The following is a 17263-nucleotide window of genomic DNA, read 5'->3' as shown; positions in this document are numbered from 1 at the left end:
GGCCCGAGTGTGCGAGCGCGCCGGGCCGGCCGCCGCCCGCCCGCCGCCCGCCATGGCGTTCGGGAGCCCCGCGCGCCTCCTGGGGTTGCCCGCCGCGGCCAGGGCGTGCGTGGGGGCCGCGATGCGAGTGGAAGCGGCCGCCGCAGCCGCCCTCCGTGCCGCGCCGTGAGGAGTGGGTGGAGGGCACCAGGCGGGCGGCGGAGCAGCGGCCACCGGGGGGCGGGGGCGCCTCGGAGGAGGGGTGGGAGCGCGGCCGCCCGAGCCTCCCGCAGGCGGCGGCTCCCGCTCGGGTAAGGGGGAGGCTGCTCGCGGGGCGAGGAGTTGGGGAGGGCAGAGATGAAGAGGGAAAACCTCGGCATATACAAAGGCTGACTTGCAGGCTAGGGGTGGGGGTGGGCTGTGGTTGGGAGCGATAGGTTGGAGATCGGAGGCATATCAGTGGGATCTATTGTTTCCTGGCACAGTGAGAGGAAAAACAAAGGAATTTATGATCATTACCCTGTAATTTTTTTTTTCCTTTTTCCTTATTTAATGTGGCTAGGGAGCTCGGCTCTCCCCGTGCCACACTGGGATCCGCCTGGCAGCCGCTGGGAGCCGCAGCCAATGTGTTAGGACTTCAGGTGCTTCTTGGCACAAAGCTAGACTGCGACCTCCTACCATAGCGCTTGGCGTCACCTGCTCTCCCGGCCCTGCTCGGGGGCCGAGGACCTGGCTTAGGAATCGGCCGCCTCTCAAGTTGGTGTTATTTATGTTTGTCTTTTGTGAGGGCAGGTTTTGAATCCCCCGGCGGCCCCATCTCCCCCGCTCCCGCCCCCTTGGGCTCGAATAGGCGGGGGAGGCAGTGGGGAGAGGGTGGGGGAGGGGAGGACGTGTGAAGCTGAAGCAAATGTTAGGGCAGGTAGAAGGAGATTGTCGATGCCTTACCAAAACCGAGGCACCACACTCTAAAGCCATTCTTGTTTGTCTGCATGGGCCATGCATGCCTGCTGGGCCAGGAGCCGAGTTTGGAGATGATTTAAGTGGAAGTGTATGCATCCTCAGCCGATGGTGCATGGGGCTGATGTGGCTCGCCCTAATATTAAAAACCAAAACAAAACGAAAAATCTTTAGAACTACATTGTCTGTTCCTCAGAAGTTCTTGAAGTGTTTATTGCCACACTATTGATAGAAAATCCAGCTGTGGTCTCCAGGAGACCAGCAAGCCTGCCTTGCCTTGCCTTTTGAGCTTGTAGCAAGTTGGAGGCAAGTAAAAATAAACAAATCAGGGCTATGAAAAGAATTTCATGGTACATTTGCTTTCTGACCATCACATTCTCATGCTTTTATGCCCATGACGTTCTACATCCCTTTCTGTAATTAATAATTTCCATTCTTAGGAAATTTCCAAATATTTGCTATAACTGGACCTAGAGTGAAACTTATTGCCATTTAAGAACTTTGTTCTGCTTATTTTGGTTTGAAATTGTACTAGTATCACTTTGGGGGTGCTGTAAATGAGAACATTGGACCAGAAAGAGGGAAATAAGCCTCTATAGGCATGCTTTGAAGTTTGTAAACATAGATTCCAAACTTTTAATTGTACTTATATGGAAAGAATACATTCTATCTGATGTGGAGAGTCTGAATGAAGTTCATTTTTCTGGACAGTTTGATGATTTCTTAAAGATGTATGACTTGATGATTTATTTTAAGGTGATTCACAAAAGCAACCAAAACTTGGGCTAAAGTATTGCTTTTAAATGTACTTGTGTATAACTTGTATGTGTGTGAGTTTAGTAGAGATCTCCGAATTGTGTTTAAAACATTTTGTTACTAAAGACCAATCAGAGTTACAACTTTTAAAGTCTTTAAAGTTTTAAGTTCCAATTTCAATTAGTAATATCCTCTGCTTGAAGCCACTTTGAAAGGAAAAGTGTGTGTTAGTTGAATAAACATAAATTCCTGTAAGTAAATGAATTCAGAAATTCATTCTTTTCTGTTACAGATGAACCTCTAGTCTTGCTTTGAAAAAAAGCCATTTTGTGTAACTCTTGACCGAATAATTTCCTATTACACCTGTTGCGAGGATCACTGACACAGTATGCCATGTGAGAGGTACTTTTTCTTGATCAAATACTGGTGATTAGAGAAGAGAGGTGTTTTGTTTCTTTTTTTCCCCCCTGATCATTATGAACATTGGCTTTTCACCCTGAAGTAAAAATGTTGAAAACCGAGTCTTCAGGCGAACGAAGCACTCTCAGAAGTGCCTCTCCTCACAGGAATGCATATAGAACTGAGTTCCAGGCACTGAAAAGTACCTTTGACAAACCCAAGTCAGATGGGGAACAGAAAACAAAAGAAGGTGAGGGCTCCCAACAGAGCAGGGGAAGGAAATATGGCTCCAATGTCAACCGAATTAAAAATCTATTTATGCAGATGGGTATGGAACCCAATGAGAATGCTGCAGTCATTGCCAAAACAAGGGGGAAAGGTGGATCTTCATCTCCTCAGAGAAGAATGAAGCCCAAAGAATTTCTGGAGAAAACAGATGGCTCAGTTGTTAAGTTGGAGTCCTCTGTTTCAGAACGAATTAGTAGATTCGACACAATGCACGATGGCCCTTCATATTCTAAGTTCACAGAAACTCGAAAGTTGTTTGAGAGAAGTGTGCATGAATCAGGACAAAACAACCGTTATTCCCCAAAGAAAGAGAAAGCTGGAGGGAGTGAACCTCAGGATGAATGGGGTGGATCGAAGTCCAACAGAGGCAGTACTGATTCCTTGGACAGCCTGAGCTCCCGGACAGAGGCTGTGTCCCCAACTGTGAGCCAACTGAGTGCAGTATTTGAGAACACCGATTCCCCCAGTTCAGTTGTTTCTGAGAAGGCTGAAAACAATGAATATTCAGTGACTGGACATTATCCCCTAAATTTACCAGCTGTGACTGTTACAAATCTTGACACCTTTGGTCACCTTAAGGATTCTAGCTCTTGGTCTCCTCCAAGCAAACAGGGTGATGATTCAGAGGATGCTCAGAAGAGTAACACATCCCCAGTAACAGAAGTGGCTTTGAAAAGTACCTCTCTAGCTTCGATGCCTAGTGAAGAGACACAGCAGAGCAGGGAAGCTGAGGAATCCACAGCTAACCAAGAGACTCCTGACAGAGTTGACAAAGACATTCCTGAAGAACCTTGTGCTGAGAATAAGGCAATGCCAAAGTCTGACGTCCTTTCACCACAAAATGAACCTTTAGAAGATGCCAAAGCTAATTTGGTTGGGAGTGAGGCAGCAATGCCACAGAAGAAAGAACTTGCAGGTGGTGATTTTATCTCGGCTGATGCTTCTGGGTCCAGTTGTGAGAAGGAAGTATCTGAAGATATAAATAATGTTGAGAGTTCCCATGTTTACATGCACAGTGACTATAATGTTTATAGGGTCAGATCCAGGTATAATTCAGACTGGGGAGAGACAGGCACTGAACAGGATGAGCAGGAAGATAGTGATGAGAACAATTACTATCAGCCTGACATGGAATACTCGGAAATCGTTGGATTGCCAGAAGAAGACGATATCCCAGCAAATAGGAAAATTAAGTTTAGTAGTGCTCCAATTAAGGTAAGTATGTTTTCTCAGTTTGTTTTCCAAGTTTTTTCTAAGTCTTCTTAGTATTTGGGCCTAACTGTGTGCAGAACAGATTTTGACAACTATAAGGAACTCAAGGTTGTTGATACACAGAATGTTGTCAGGTGATTTAAAAAATTTGGAGTTTGAGATCTGGCCATCATATTTCCTAATGTGTTTTATACTTGCATAAGCCAATATTGAATAATATTAAAGTTGAAGAAGTTTGGGGATTGTGAGGTACTTTTCAATGGACTGGAGTGTGAATAATATGAACACTGAAAATCAGAAGTGTCAGTTTGTAATAGAATTACTTCTAGAACTAGTTTTACCTAAGATTATCCATAAATAATATTTTCTGAACCTAAACACTAGGATAGCAAGTGTAATGCAAAATGGGAGAGTTATGGTAACCTTGAGGTAATACTCTTTATTTCCTTGCTGAAGAAAATCTGAATTATCACATATGTGTAAGTGAATTGTGAGGAATGTTGGAGCTATTTTTTTTCTGCACTGCTACTTGGTAGTGAAAGTTTGATTCATGGAAATATATTAGTGGGCTTTAATTGGAAAGCTATGACTGTAAATAGCTTTGCGTTCAGAATTTGATAGGGAGTTTTAAAATGAAATTTTGTGAAAGGAAGTTAAATTGATTTGCCATTCATGGATTTATTTTTGCTTCTTAAAAACTGGATAAATGCCAACTGAATTCAGACGCTCCATTCTAACGACTTCACTTAGTTCACATTTGATATAGAGGAATAGCGCAAAGTACATCCGCCGCGAGTGGTGAAACATTATTAGCTGGTAATGACAACAGGGAGGGAGGTTGAGTGTCAGAATCTCCTGGAGTGCTTTTTCAAAGTGCACTTGCCCACCAGCCCCTTCCTGAGAGTCTGGCGTACCTCCTAGGAGGGTCTGGAGGGTTGCGGTGGCAGAATGTGTGGTCTGAAACCATTTTCTAGGGGCTTCTAGCTTACACAGTGTATTTATGATAGACTTGGAATTCGATAGGGTATCTTTGAAAATTTTCTCCTCAAAATCTCTTATCACTGTCTATTGTCATTTCCATCTGATGAAACTCCCATGTAAAGCTGTAGTATAGTTTACATAGCAAAGAGAAATCTGATTTTGTTTTAATGATGCAATACTGTTCTGAAATAAAGTAATAATCTATGAAATTGTCTACAGGTGTTAGCTGGGAAACTTTGGTTTCGCTAGTGTAAGGCAAAAGTTCTGGATCAGAAGGGGCCATGTCTGGTCCAACTGTGTTTAAAGTAACTAGAATTGGGAGACAGGTTTCTGAGTAAGCTAAGAGTCTCTGCAGTGCTTTGCCCTTTTCCTCTGCTATTCTCTCCCCTAGCCCCTACTTCCAGGCACTGTCTTTAGTGAGCCAGATCCAGGCCTGTTCAGTGAGCTCCTGAGTCTCACAGTTGTGTCCTCTATGCAAGTATTCTCCTTTGAACATCCTCTTTCTACCCCTTAGGAGAAAGCAGTAAGATCAAATTGTTTCCCACTGAGCAAGGCAAGAATAACTGAAATGAACTCTTCAAGGAGTTTGTTAAAACCGGTCACTGACCCCCTAATGAGGATTAGCAGTTTATGAAAATTTATCAAGTAGGACGCTACCCACTCAGCGCATTTGGACATCAGCCTTGTGTTTGGTTCCTGTGCTGCCCAAAATATAACAGCACAGTAACAGGTTTAATGCGTTTTAAAGGATTTATCATTGAAATATGGCTGTTCATATTGTGATCAAAAGAGGTTTGGGGTATGAGATTTTGAAATAGAAGTGATTTTTTTTTCTACTGTTGCTTATACCAGTAAGTATTTTGCCTTTTAGTTTTCATACAATAAAGATACTGTGTATTTCTTATAACAGAATGAAATAAATTACATATATTTAAGTTGAACACATTTCATCAAGTACATACGTCAAGCAAAAGATCTGTAAAACAGAGATAATGCCTTGTGTTTTAGTGGGCAGTTAACAGTACTAGTTGGAGTGGATTAATTTTGCAAACAGAAGATTCATTCTTTGCCCTTTGCATGAATAAGACTCTTTCTTGTTGTTCCCATTGTTTAACATGTAAGTGAATTCACTTGGAAATTTTGAGAGTTACTTTTCTACTGGGGGATGATGGTGATGGTAGTGCTTAGATTAATATCCAATGAAGATTTTTGCCCCAGAGACTGGTAATACTTAATTAAATTCAATAAGTATTTATTGAAGGCTTATCATGCGTCTATTCTCATGCTGTTAGCTGCAGGAGAACAAAAACTTATAAGGTTACCTTTTCCTCTGTGAGCTTGTAGAGTCAATTCTTAAACACGTGGTATTTAAAAGCCCTGTAACAGTGTAAAAACTTGTGCCAAAATGTCTAATGAATACTTGAACTGTCTGGCTGTGCTAGGTCCACAGAGTGAACAGGATCTGATTGATCATGTGGAAGGGAATACGCTCAGCTATTCCATATGTCTGTTTTTAAATTCTTTTTATAAAGCATTATTTATAGAATGGGAAGTTATGATTTCCAAACGAAATCTTTTCCTTTGAAATTTCAACACATTCTATCTTTCAGAAGCAATAGGAAGCATACTCCTTACTGAAGTGATCTTCAGAACTTTCACATAACTTTTCCTGGTAACTCCAATCTTATTCTTCACTAGGGTAAAAGTTCTGAACAATTTTAGCCTTCTGTTTTAGATCTTGTTTATGATCTCTATGTATGTGATGATGTCCTTGGTTTCTATTTCAATTCTTCTGTAGATGTTTTAAATAGATATTTCCCTTGATTTTAAATCTGATCTTCAATCTCGACTTAGAAAATCATGCCAATCATAGCTGATATTTTCTGTGTGGCATATTCCTCATACATAATTTTTGGTGACTTTTAGAAATGGTTGGATTGTTTCTTAATGGTTAGGTTAATGTGTTTCCTAGTGTCCTGGAAAACTATAATGAGATTAATAATAGAAAATGTAAATGATAACTTTGAGCTAGAGAGTAAAGGAGTATCATGAATGATGCTAATTTGAGATGTGGAATCATGCCTTCGTTCTAGGAATTTCTCAAAACCAAGGGATTGAGTTAATTAAATCTGTCTTAGATGAATCAAGGATAGGAAAGGTGATATTTTACATTCTTTTTCCTGTTAATTCAGCGTGTTTACAGAGCCCTTACTATATGACAGGAGCTATGCAAATGTAATAAATACATAAAATGACTGGAGTCAATCAAATCAGAAACTGCTGGTAGGTGCGTAATGTACAGCCCACTAAGAATGCTTCTAAGACTATTCTGCTCAGTTCTGTTTTTGAATAATCTTTCTAAGGTCACTGAAACTTTATAAAGGAAGTCATACCTCTTTCTCTGTTTCTGGTAGACATGTCATTTGAATTAGTGCTCTTGAAATATTGTGTATATGAAAAAGGGTATTTTCCCAGCAAGAAGATCACAGGGTTAATGTTGAGGTGCATTGTGCTCTCCTTTTCTGAGCGTTTCCTCAAACTCTACAGAGCTTTACAGAGCTGGGTTCATAGGAGACTTGCCATGGGCAGTGACATTGCTCTAAACCCTACATGATAAGTTGTTGAAAATGGTTCCCTTAGCGTTTGTCCCTCATTTGGGGCTTCACGTTGTCAGGGGTACACAAGGCCTTTTATTCAGGATGGTGTTCAGAGCATAGTTCTGAGATCCCAATTTCCATCTTTGTGGAGCTTTTTCTTTCAAATAGTCTAGCTCAGTGCTTCTTAAACTCAATGTGCATATGAATTACCTGGGGATCTTCTAAAACGCAAATTTGTGATTCAGTAGGTGTTTTGTGTGCAATTACCTTGATGCAATGGTTAGCCTCCACGTATACTACCAGCTATTTCGGAGGTTATGGCGTAGACAGGCTCAGCAACCGAATTAAAATGGTTGAATCACACAATTTATAAACGCAGCTTAAAACCAACAGCTAGACGCCAGAGGAAAGCCATGGAGTAAGTTCACATACTTGTAGAGCTAACAAGTTCAGAAGGACCACACTACCTGAGTCCCTGTACACAGTATTCATGTGTACTGTTCCTCTTTCACATCAGCCTTTCCTATCCGTGGTGTGGTTATGAGAACTAAAGTTGATATTTGAGCAAGGACTTCCCCGACTAAGGATGCCCTGGGCTAATACATACTTGCTCTATCCGAGAGTGGGGACCAATGCACTTAGGTATAGCTGTAGCCTTGCCAGTTTGCCTGCTGATGAACCAGGGGTTTATTTGCATTTCTTGAGTAGAGCACCTTTGCGTCTGGGATAGGACCATACTGAGTGTCCTTGGTTGGTGGCTGACATGGAGAAGACATAGCTGTCAAGAGATGACATGATTCTAACTTGATTTTTCCACCCCTTTCTATTTGCAAGCACACCTTTTGTTTGTTCCATCATATTTTCTATTTTGGCATGTCTTACAGGTTACTAACTTGTTTATTTTTTAACACATGAATTTTACCTTCCTCTTAAAGCTTTCATTACCTAAATTTAATCGAGCATCTGAGTGTTGCTTCTTTTATAAGCTACTAGCTTATCAGATCATCAAATATTACCACTTCCTATGAGTCTCTCAATCTTTGTAACAGAATTTAATATTCCCAGTAATTCTCAAATAATACATCAAGCTCACAAAACAGTAGGTCTGGGATGCGATTTTGCATTTCTAAGAAGCTCTCAAGTTCAAAATAGTCTCGTCTGGTCAACAGACTGCTCTTTGGAATATGATTTTGAATTACAGTCTCCTGGCTTCTGAAAGGGGCTTGTCCTAAAGTGTTGGGAAAGCTCATTTAACAAATCCGCTTTCCAGATGGGAGTGCTGTCTGTAGCTGGTTGTGTGGAATAATATTCTTTGAAGATGAAACAGGTGTAAACTTGTAAAGTGCATGGAGCACTCTGTAGATAATCATCCCGAAATTCATAAGGAGTTTGGGTCATCAAAAATTCTAGGCTCTTTATGTGGCCTAAGTTTTCAAGTATAAAAAGACAGGAGGAGGAAGTTTTTTATAGAGTCAGAAATTCTATTTCTTTCATTTCTTTTGGAAGTCTAAATTAATACATTTCTAGAGAGAGAGTAAGCATTGTCATCTTATTTAGCTTGTTTTTATTTGAATAACTTTGATGTCATAATATGTAACTTGGATTTCATTTTAAGTTTTGATGATTTGTTCATAGTGCATAACCAGATAAACATGTAAAATATTTTAATGTACTCTGTAAAATCAAATAATGAATATTTGTTGAATGAACCCCCTTTCTAATATTGAGTGTGTATACTAATACCTCTTTTTGTCACTGAACATTGATCATTTGGCATGTAAAAAGAGTTCTGTACAGCAAAACATTACAGACATTTGCTATTATTTATTTGTAGTAGAAAGATTTGAAGTTTCTTGCTTTTTGTATCATCCATAATATTTTATCTTTCCCTCTAAACATCCTCACAAAGGACCTTAGATGTTGGGTTAAAGGTAAGAGGCTGAATTTTGGGGAAAATAACTTTATTATGTTATTCATATGTCGTTTACCCAGTTATATGCCCCTCAGCAGTAATTTGATTTAAACCTCATTTACATTACCTTTTCTCTAACATCCTCTTCACCACTCAAAAACAAAAAGGTTTCAGAATTTCTGTAGAAATATACAATTAGTTAAAGGATAAATTCTCTATAAACAAAACAAACATTGCTGTATTAAACTCTGAGTATTACTTCTTGGCTGTTTGCTCTGACAGCACATATACTGAATATTATTTCTCAGTTTTTGTGCTGTTATCTAACTTATTTAATATTTTTTCATAATTTTCCTTTTTGGATCCATTTCATTTTGGTTCTTTTGCTTCCGTATAGTCTACAGTTTCTCATTTTGAATAGGAAGAAAACTTTTCAAGTAATGCTTTATACTTTTTATTCTTGGTCACTTAAAAAATTTCCCCTGGTTCTAACCTCTTCATTTTGGTTTGTGACGTAGCAACTTTAAGATAAAAAGTACTTAAGTGCAATCTAGTGTAATTTCCCACTCACTTCAGTTAGCCCTTCAGTAGCATATTGCTGACAGATGATCATTCAGCTTCTGCTTGAATGATTCCACTATGAGGAGTTTATTTTCTGCAAGGTCAAAAGAAAGTTAGAAGAAGGGACATGCTGTGTGTGAGAGTGCACATGTGCATAAACACGCATGTGCTTATTTTCATTTATTTTTAATTTGCAATTCTTTATTGAGGTAAAAATCAAGTAACATAAAACTCACCATTTTAAATGTGTGGAAGTCAGTGGTTCTCAGTATATTTGCAGTGTTGGGCAACCGTCACTATTTTCTAACTCTAGAAAATTTCCATCACCCTAGAAAGAAACCCTGTGTCTGTTAGCAGTCACTACCAATTTTTCTTCCTCGCATTCTCTAGCAACCACTAATCTACTTCCTGTCTCTCTGGATTAGCCTCTTCTGGACATTTCATATAAATGGAATCGGGGACAGGCTTTGTGAAATGAGTGTAGGACACAATGAGTATGACTTGGGATAGGTTAAAACTGAGCTACTGTGAGGATAGCAGACTATGGGAAAGTCTAGGGAGCAAAGGCAAAGAATTTTCTGGATTGTGGCATGGTCTAAAGATTAAGTGGCAATATGTGCAAGCAACAAATTCTGTCTGCCCTTTAATCAATGTCATGGAGCGAAAGAAGACAAGAAACTGAGGAGACAGCAAGATCCGGAAAGGATGAGGGTATGTATTTGGTAAGAGAGGAAGAATAATGTATGCAGCAAAGAGGATGACTGGAATGAGTCCCTTGTTTGGGACACTGCACTTCTCTTCATGTGATCTGAAACTGCTGTTGGTGAAGCTCAAGTCTTTGCTTCAGCAGAGCATGTCTTTAAAGGCACGAATAGCGCTAATGCTGATTTTTATCTTTACGTTGGTCTTTTCTAGCATGAAGGGACCCTTACTTTTTCTAGTGATCCGATACTTATTTCCATCCTACTGCTCTTATGTTGTTGCTTTTAGGATTCTTTTATGTTGATTGGAATTGTTCATGGACAAATGTCAACTCTTTATTTTTAAACTTCTCCTCATTCTTTATTATTTCAATATAAATTTCATATGCCATACTTGCTATTATCTGTAATATAACCATCCGTGAGTAAGTAATTTTGGGTGGGTGTTTATTTAGTTTACTGCACATTGTCTGTATATATATATATATATATATATATATATATATATACACACACACACACACATACATACAAACACTATTAAGTATTACTAACTGGTAATGAGAGTAACCAAGAGTTACTTGATATTCTGTAAACTTGGGGAAATTTGTCTCTTAAGGCTTTCGTTCTCTTATTTGTAATTGAGGCTATCTTACTTGTAATTTATCACTAAGGCCCCTTTATCAGCTTTAACATCTTGTGATTCTCTGATTATCTTTTAAACAGTTGTATAATATCACTATTATAAATGTGCTATCATTTCAAAGGAAACATTTTGGACACTTTTTGTTGAAGAATGTGCATAAAATTGCTCTTGGAAATATTATTTATGCTATACATTGTAGTAAGAACTTTAAAATGCTTAAAATATTCAGTCCAAGGGAGTACATTTTTATAGAGCGGCTCTTCAGAGCAGCCTGATTATTGAAATTAGTGGCTGAACTATATATTTGAAACACCCTGCTGAGGAACCTAATAATAAAGAAAAATGTTTTGTAATACAGTTACTGACATATTAATTGCTTCACTCACTTTTGTTCTGGAAATAGCTACACAGCATAGTTCAACATGATGGAGATATTGATAATGTTTTTGCATAGTTTCTAAGTTTTTAACCTAACTTGCTTTCTCTTTCTCATGCACCTATCCTTAGCAAAAGGACAATGAAATAGAGTATAAAGATATCTGGAAATGTAATATTTTAGGAGGGAAGTCTCATTCTTTGCTTATTTAATCTATTTCAGAGGGATTTTAAGAAAGCATGTGTAGAGTTAAATCCGTTCCTTATGTATTTATGTATAAAAGAAAAGTGGTTTTAGATGAAATGGCTCACAGACATGTTAGCCTACTTCTCTTTAAAATCAGGTAATGAGTTGTTTTCTGGGGAATGCTCATCTTCCAAATTATTTGCTATTTATAGTGAGCTAGGTTAGGACCTATAGTAGTTGACAAGGGTCAAAAAGAAACACAGAGTGAGGACCATGGAGGCTTCTTTCCTGGAGTGACCAGATGAGTAGGTATTTGGTGTTTTTCTCTTGATGCCTTTGGACTGGAATGGCCTTGAGAAGCCTTGAGTCTGTCACTTTATAGTGACATGGACCTTTCTCTTTCATCCACTTCAGACCCCTCCTTCAAAAATTACTTCTAATTTTCTTTCAAAAATTTGTCAGGACAGAGCTTTGTGGAGGGTACATTTATACTGGGAAATATGTCTAGTCTTGAATGCAGGGACTTGAAATAGTCCTCCAAGTCAGACGTGTCTGCTCAGGCTATTGAAAGGTTTTTCCTCTACTGTAAGAGACCTCGGTAGATGAGAGAGCTAAACAGCTTTATAGGTTGGTGTTTAAGATCCTCTTGTGAGTCAGTGCTATATTGATGGATTCTTTCACTAAGCACGTGTTTCAGACAAAATAGATGTACAAAGTTGTTACATAAAGGGAGAAAAAGGTAAATCCACATTTTTTATTATGAATCAACTGATAAAGATATTTTCTCTGAAGAAACCATCCCTCAAGGAGAAAGGCGAAACTTTGTTGGAAGGTGTTTGAATATCATCTTATGCACAAATATGTAAAATATATTTACCTTCAGAAGTTTATTCTGTAGGTGAAATAATAAAGGGCAGTAATTTCCTTAATAGAAATTTTGAGGTTGAGCACTGAACATTAAAAAAAATGCACAAACAAGCCTTATGAAAAATAAAAGCTGATTCAGAAATGAGAATCCATGATAAAACAGGAAAAGCAGAATACAAGAATGATAATAATGTAGATCAGTTCTTCATTGACTTTTGGTATCTGTGCATAATGCTGAATTAACATTGAAAGGAAATTAACTCTATATACTTTTTTTTGTTCAGCATTTAAAATTATTTAGACTATTTAGATAGATTACTCAAAGTAAAATTATTGGCTAAAATATTTTAAAGCTCTTGAATCGTGCTACCTGAATTCTTATTCAGAAGGTCTGTATTGGTTTATGACTAGCACTCCCTTGGAATGGTTTTCTCACAGTTTCTGAACCAGCGCTTGCTATTATTTATATGCTTTGTAGTTTTCCATTTGGTAGGTGAAAAATGGCTTTTGTTATTTCTATGTATTATGTTGATTTTTGGTGAGTTTGAATGTTTTCATGTGTTTACAGGCCTTTTTTGGATTGAATGCCAAATGTTTATTGCCCTTTTTTTTTTGGTCAGTGATTGTAATGATTTTATTAAAAGAACTCATGAATCCAATAAAAGGGAAGTGGATAAATTCATTGTGTTATATACATATAGTGTAATAAGATAAAGCTGTTTTAAATAATGTTTTCTGGAATTTTTTAAAATGAGAAATACTTTACAATATATAGTATAGGGTAAAAAGGCTGGTTAATAATTGCATTTTTATCATTATTTTATTTTAAAGTATATGTTTTTGCATCTAAGACAAAAACTGAAAGCACATATATCAAAATGTTAACTCTAGTTGTTTCCTGGATGGAGCAAATAAAGGTGATGTTTAAAACATTATTTTTATATTTCCAGATTTACTAAACTTTCTACAATGAGCATATTATTGCTTTAATTATATAAACATGAAAAAGGTGATGGGGTCATAATTGGAATGATCAGTAATAACAATTTAGGAAGTTGACAAAAACAAAATTTTAATACTTTCCAAGATTCTAATAATTTTTAATGTAATAGTCTTTGGAGGTGAATATGTCATAGAAAAACATTTTGATTGAGGAGTATAAATTTATGGAATACTGAAGAAGGTTTGGGTGAACTTTGACAGTTGAATTCATTAAGTGCATGGTTTTTAATCCTTGGTAAAACTGATCTCACATTTGTGGCTAAGCTTGTACGTATTATGGGGGGAAGACCTTCCATTGTATTTTAAATAATGATGGTAACATTTGCATATCTTTTAGATATTTTCCTTGAGTTGCTGTTGTGTTATTTAAAGTATGCTTTTAATATGCATGTATTCTGGATTTGAAGTGTAAAATATTTTAATAAGCAGTCTTACTAAAAATAATACATATTTGTTTAAAGAAAGCCTAACAACTACCCCAGGTGAGATTATGTCTTTCTTTTTGATCTGTTAAATTACTGAGCCTCAAGAGGGTTTCTCTTTCAGAAGCTGAGACAGTAGAGAAATCAAGTTTAAGTATCTTGCCTATATGTAATCCTATGAAAACACTTGCATGCACTCAGTTAAAAACAGGATTTTGAGTTCTAGACCTCCAGAGTGTCCTTTTGAATATGTTTCCTGTTCCAAAACCCCAGCCAGTATGTAGTTTCCTGTTGTTCTTCCTAACAAAACTTTTAGCTGAAAAGAGAATCATTTGATGTATGATTAGATTATATGGTAGTATATAATATTTTTAGTTGGAGACAAAGGGTCAGTTCCTCTCATACACTGGGTAGTGTTCTACCTTTGTAAAGCTTTTGTAGATAATGCTGGAGTTTATTATAAAGTAGAAAAATATTTTTGTTGGGTGGCAGAGTTTTTTGAAATTAGAAATTTAAAGTATTTCTCCTGGCCTAATTAGATCAACTGATAAATATTTTTAAAAATAGTTTATCTTTTACTGTATTTTTTTCCATTACAACTTATCTCCCTTATATCCTCTTCTGCCTCCACCCACCACCCCCTGCAATTACTAAACTGTTGTCTGTGTCCATGGGTCCTTTTTCTTATTTACTCTATCCCCCCACCCTTCCAAACCCCTCTCCTCAGAGCTGTAAGCCTGCTTTCTGTCTTTGAGTCTGTCATAACTCAAATCTTAACAGTTTTAAACAATGTGGCATTTTATAATTAAATTGTCTTACTATATAATCTGGTGCCACATTATTTTTTATTAGGTATACTTAAAAACTTACTATAATATGGCTAACCCATTCTGTTTGCATTTCATTGAATATTGATTTATAGTAATAATTCTTAGATGATGATATATAATTGTAAGGACAATTGAAAGAAAAAAAGCAATATTATTATGCATCCAACCAAGTTTGAGACGAGACTTGTTTTTGCATTGGAGACCACGATGCTTGTGGAATTATGTCGCTGGTTTCCTTTCTGAATGAGTTCTGCGCCTTGTATGTTTAAGAAACTCAAGAGTTTGTCCTATATGCAGATATAGAAGTTGGAAGTTTTAGTTAAAAGTTACTTGGTTTTCGCCCTTAATGAAATTCTTACCTTAATTTAGAAAGGAACCATTGACTATGTCGAGTTGATCGGTCTCAATGGAGGATGGTGGAAATAAACTATAAATATTGACATGAAATAATTTGAAGGTGCCTTTTTTACATGTCTTATATTTAATATTTAGGTAATATATTAGTCAGGGTTCTCCAAAGAAATAGAACCAATAGGAGGTGTGTGTGTGCGTGTGCGTGCGTGCGCGCGCATGAGCACACATGGTCTGTCTGGAAAGTATCCATCCATGCACTAGGAAAAATAGAGACATTTATTGAAGAAGGTACAAGATACAAGAAATATTATACAAAGGACAATAGTGCCTCAGTCCCCTTCAAAGTAGCCACCTTGGCACCCCACACAGTTCTCCCAGTCATTATCAGCTGCCCTGTTGTATTTTCCTGAATCTCATCGATGGTCTGAAATCTCTTCCCTTTCAAAGGTGATTTTAGTTTTGGGAAAAGCGAGAAGTCATAGGGCACCGAATCTGGGCTGTAGCAGGGCTGAGTCACCTGGGTGATTTGATGTTTTGCCAAAAATCTCTGCATGATATGTGATGCATGAATGACACATTGTCGTGATGAAGCTGCCAATTGCCAGTTGCCCATAGCTGCAGCCTTCTGAATCACCTGACTAGTTTCCATGGGGGAATGTTCAAACTTCATGCAAAATTTGATGCAGATTCACTGTTTTACCTGCTCAGCCATTTTGAATGTGACAGCCACACAGTACACATGCTTACTCAGCATCTACCACACCCACTGACTAGTACAGTGAAGTTGTCATTGTTCATGCATGTGCATTGCAGTCCACTCTCCTTGGCTGCCAGGTTACACTGATGTCACACAAACCACTCTCTTTATATTAACAATGGTTAGACTTTTTCTGGATAGACCTAGTATATGTATATGTATATGGAGAGAGGGAGAGACTTAAGGAATTGGCTCATATGATTATGGAGGTTGACAAATCCAAGATTGTAGGGTGTGCTGTCAGGCTAGAGACATGGCAAAGACCTGAGGTTGCAGTTCAAGTCCAAAAAGTGTCAAGCTGGAGACCCAGGGAAAGACCCAAGCTAGAGACTCAGGGTTCAAGCTCAAAGATTATCTACTGGAAAATTTCTTCTTGCTCAGGGGAAGTCAGTCTTTTGTGCTTTCTAGGCCTTCAACTGATTGGCTGAGGCCCACTCACATTGTGGAGGGCAATATGCTCTACTCAAAGTTAACCAATTTAAATGTTAATCTTATTAAAAAATAATCTCATAGAAGCATCCAGAATAATGTTTGGCCAACGTCTGGGCTAAATTGACAAAAAATTAATCATTATGGTCTGGGATTCTTATTTGGGTGTACCCTCTGCAGTTGTTTAAGGGAATAAAAACCTAAATTTTTCCCACATATCTCACTGGAGGAATTAGAAAACCTGCTGAAGAGTCTCTCCCTCTTGGGGCAGTATGTAGTAGAAGTAGGTTTGGAACGAGACCGAGATTCAGACCCTGCTGACATATGATCTTCTGAGGAAAGAATGTTTAAACTTTAAAAGCAGGGACTTTGTTTTATGGTGTGTCTCTAGGCCTGTTACATCATCAGGCACATAGCAGGCATACAGGTAGTGTTAGTAAACTTTGATGTCCATCTCTCATGCTCCTTCACCTTTCCTATTCCTTCCCCCCATAGGAAGGTCCAAAGTGGGGTGATGGTGATAATATTTGTACATGTATAATGATTGTATAATTTATTTGTAGGTAAAAACCCTTCAAGTTAGCAGTTATAAATGAAATCTGAGTGATTCCAGTACAGATTGTAGGGTTTCCACCCCCTCCTCTGGCTTGTGGAAGCTGTTGTGCTCCCTTCCATTTGGGAAATCTCAGTCTATTGCCCTATAATGACAGTTTATAAGTAAGCAGAAGCAGTCATTAAAGTATGGTTGCATGAGATATGGCTATGAGGATAGAAGGGGGAGGGTATTCATTTTACCTGAACTTTATTTCTGTTTTGAGTGATTGCTCAACCTTGTAATTAGTTGCAAGCAAATGTAAAAATTGAAGCTCTATATGAAAAATGTAAAGCTTCTTATTTAGAAATTGCAGTAATATACTACAACTTTGGTAATTTGAATATATGAGTCTATCTGTATTTTTACATGAAAATTTAAAGAAGGCAATTGAATTATTTCCTACCATTTAGTCTTTGCCCACCTTTTATTTCTTGACCTTCTTATTAAAATGTGTGT

General features: G+C 37.9%; 1 protein-coding gene across 1 annotated transcript in view; it reads left to right on the top strand.

The window, feature by feature from the left end:
- Positions 1-657: 657 nt before the first annotated feature.
- Positions 658-17263, top strand: part of PPP1R9A (protein phosphatase 1 regulatory subunit 9A) — a 266168-nt gene continuing 249562 nt past the window's right edge. Inside the window, exons 1-2 of the mRNA XM_090287220.1 lie at positions 658-735; positions 1985-3594. Coding sequence (XP_090143346.1) covers positions 2200-3594 — 1395 coding nt within the window. The 5' untranslated portion in view covers positions 658-735; positions 1985-2199. The remainder of the gene's footprint in view (positions 736-1984; positions 3595-17263) is intronic.

This window comes from Furipterus horrens, unplaced genomic scaffold, assembly GCF_987537825.1.
Source record: "Furipterus horrens unplaced genomic scaffold, mFurHor1.1.pri manual_scaffold_9, whole genome shotgun sequence".
Taxonomy (NCBI): Eukaryota; Metazoa; Chordata; class Mammalia; order Chiroptera; family Furipteridae; genus Furipterus; species Furipterus horrens.
The sequence above is the reverse complement of the archived record's forward strand: the minus strand, read 5'-3'. Positions and strand labels throughout refer to the sequence as shown.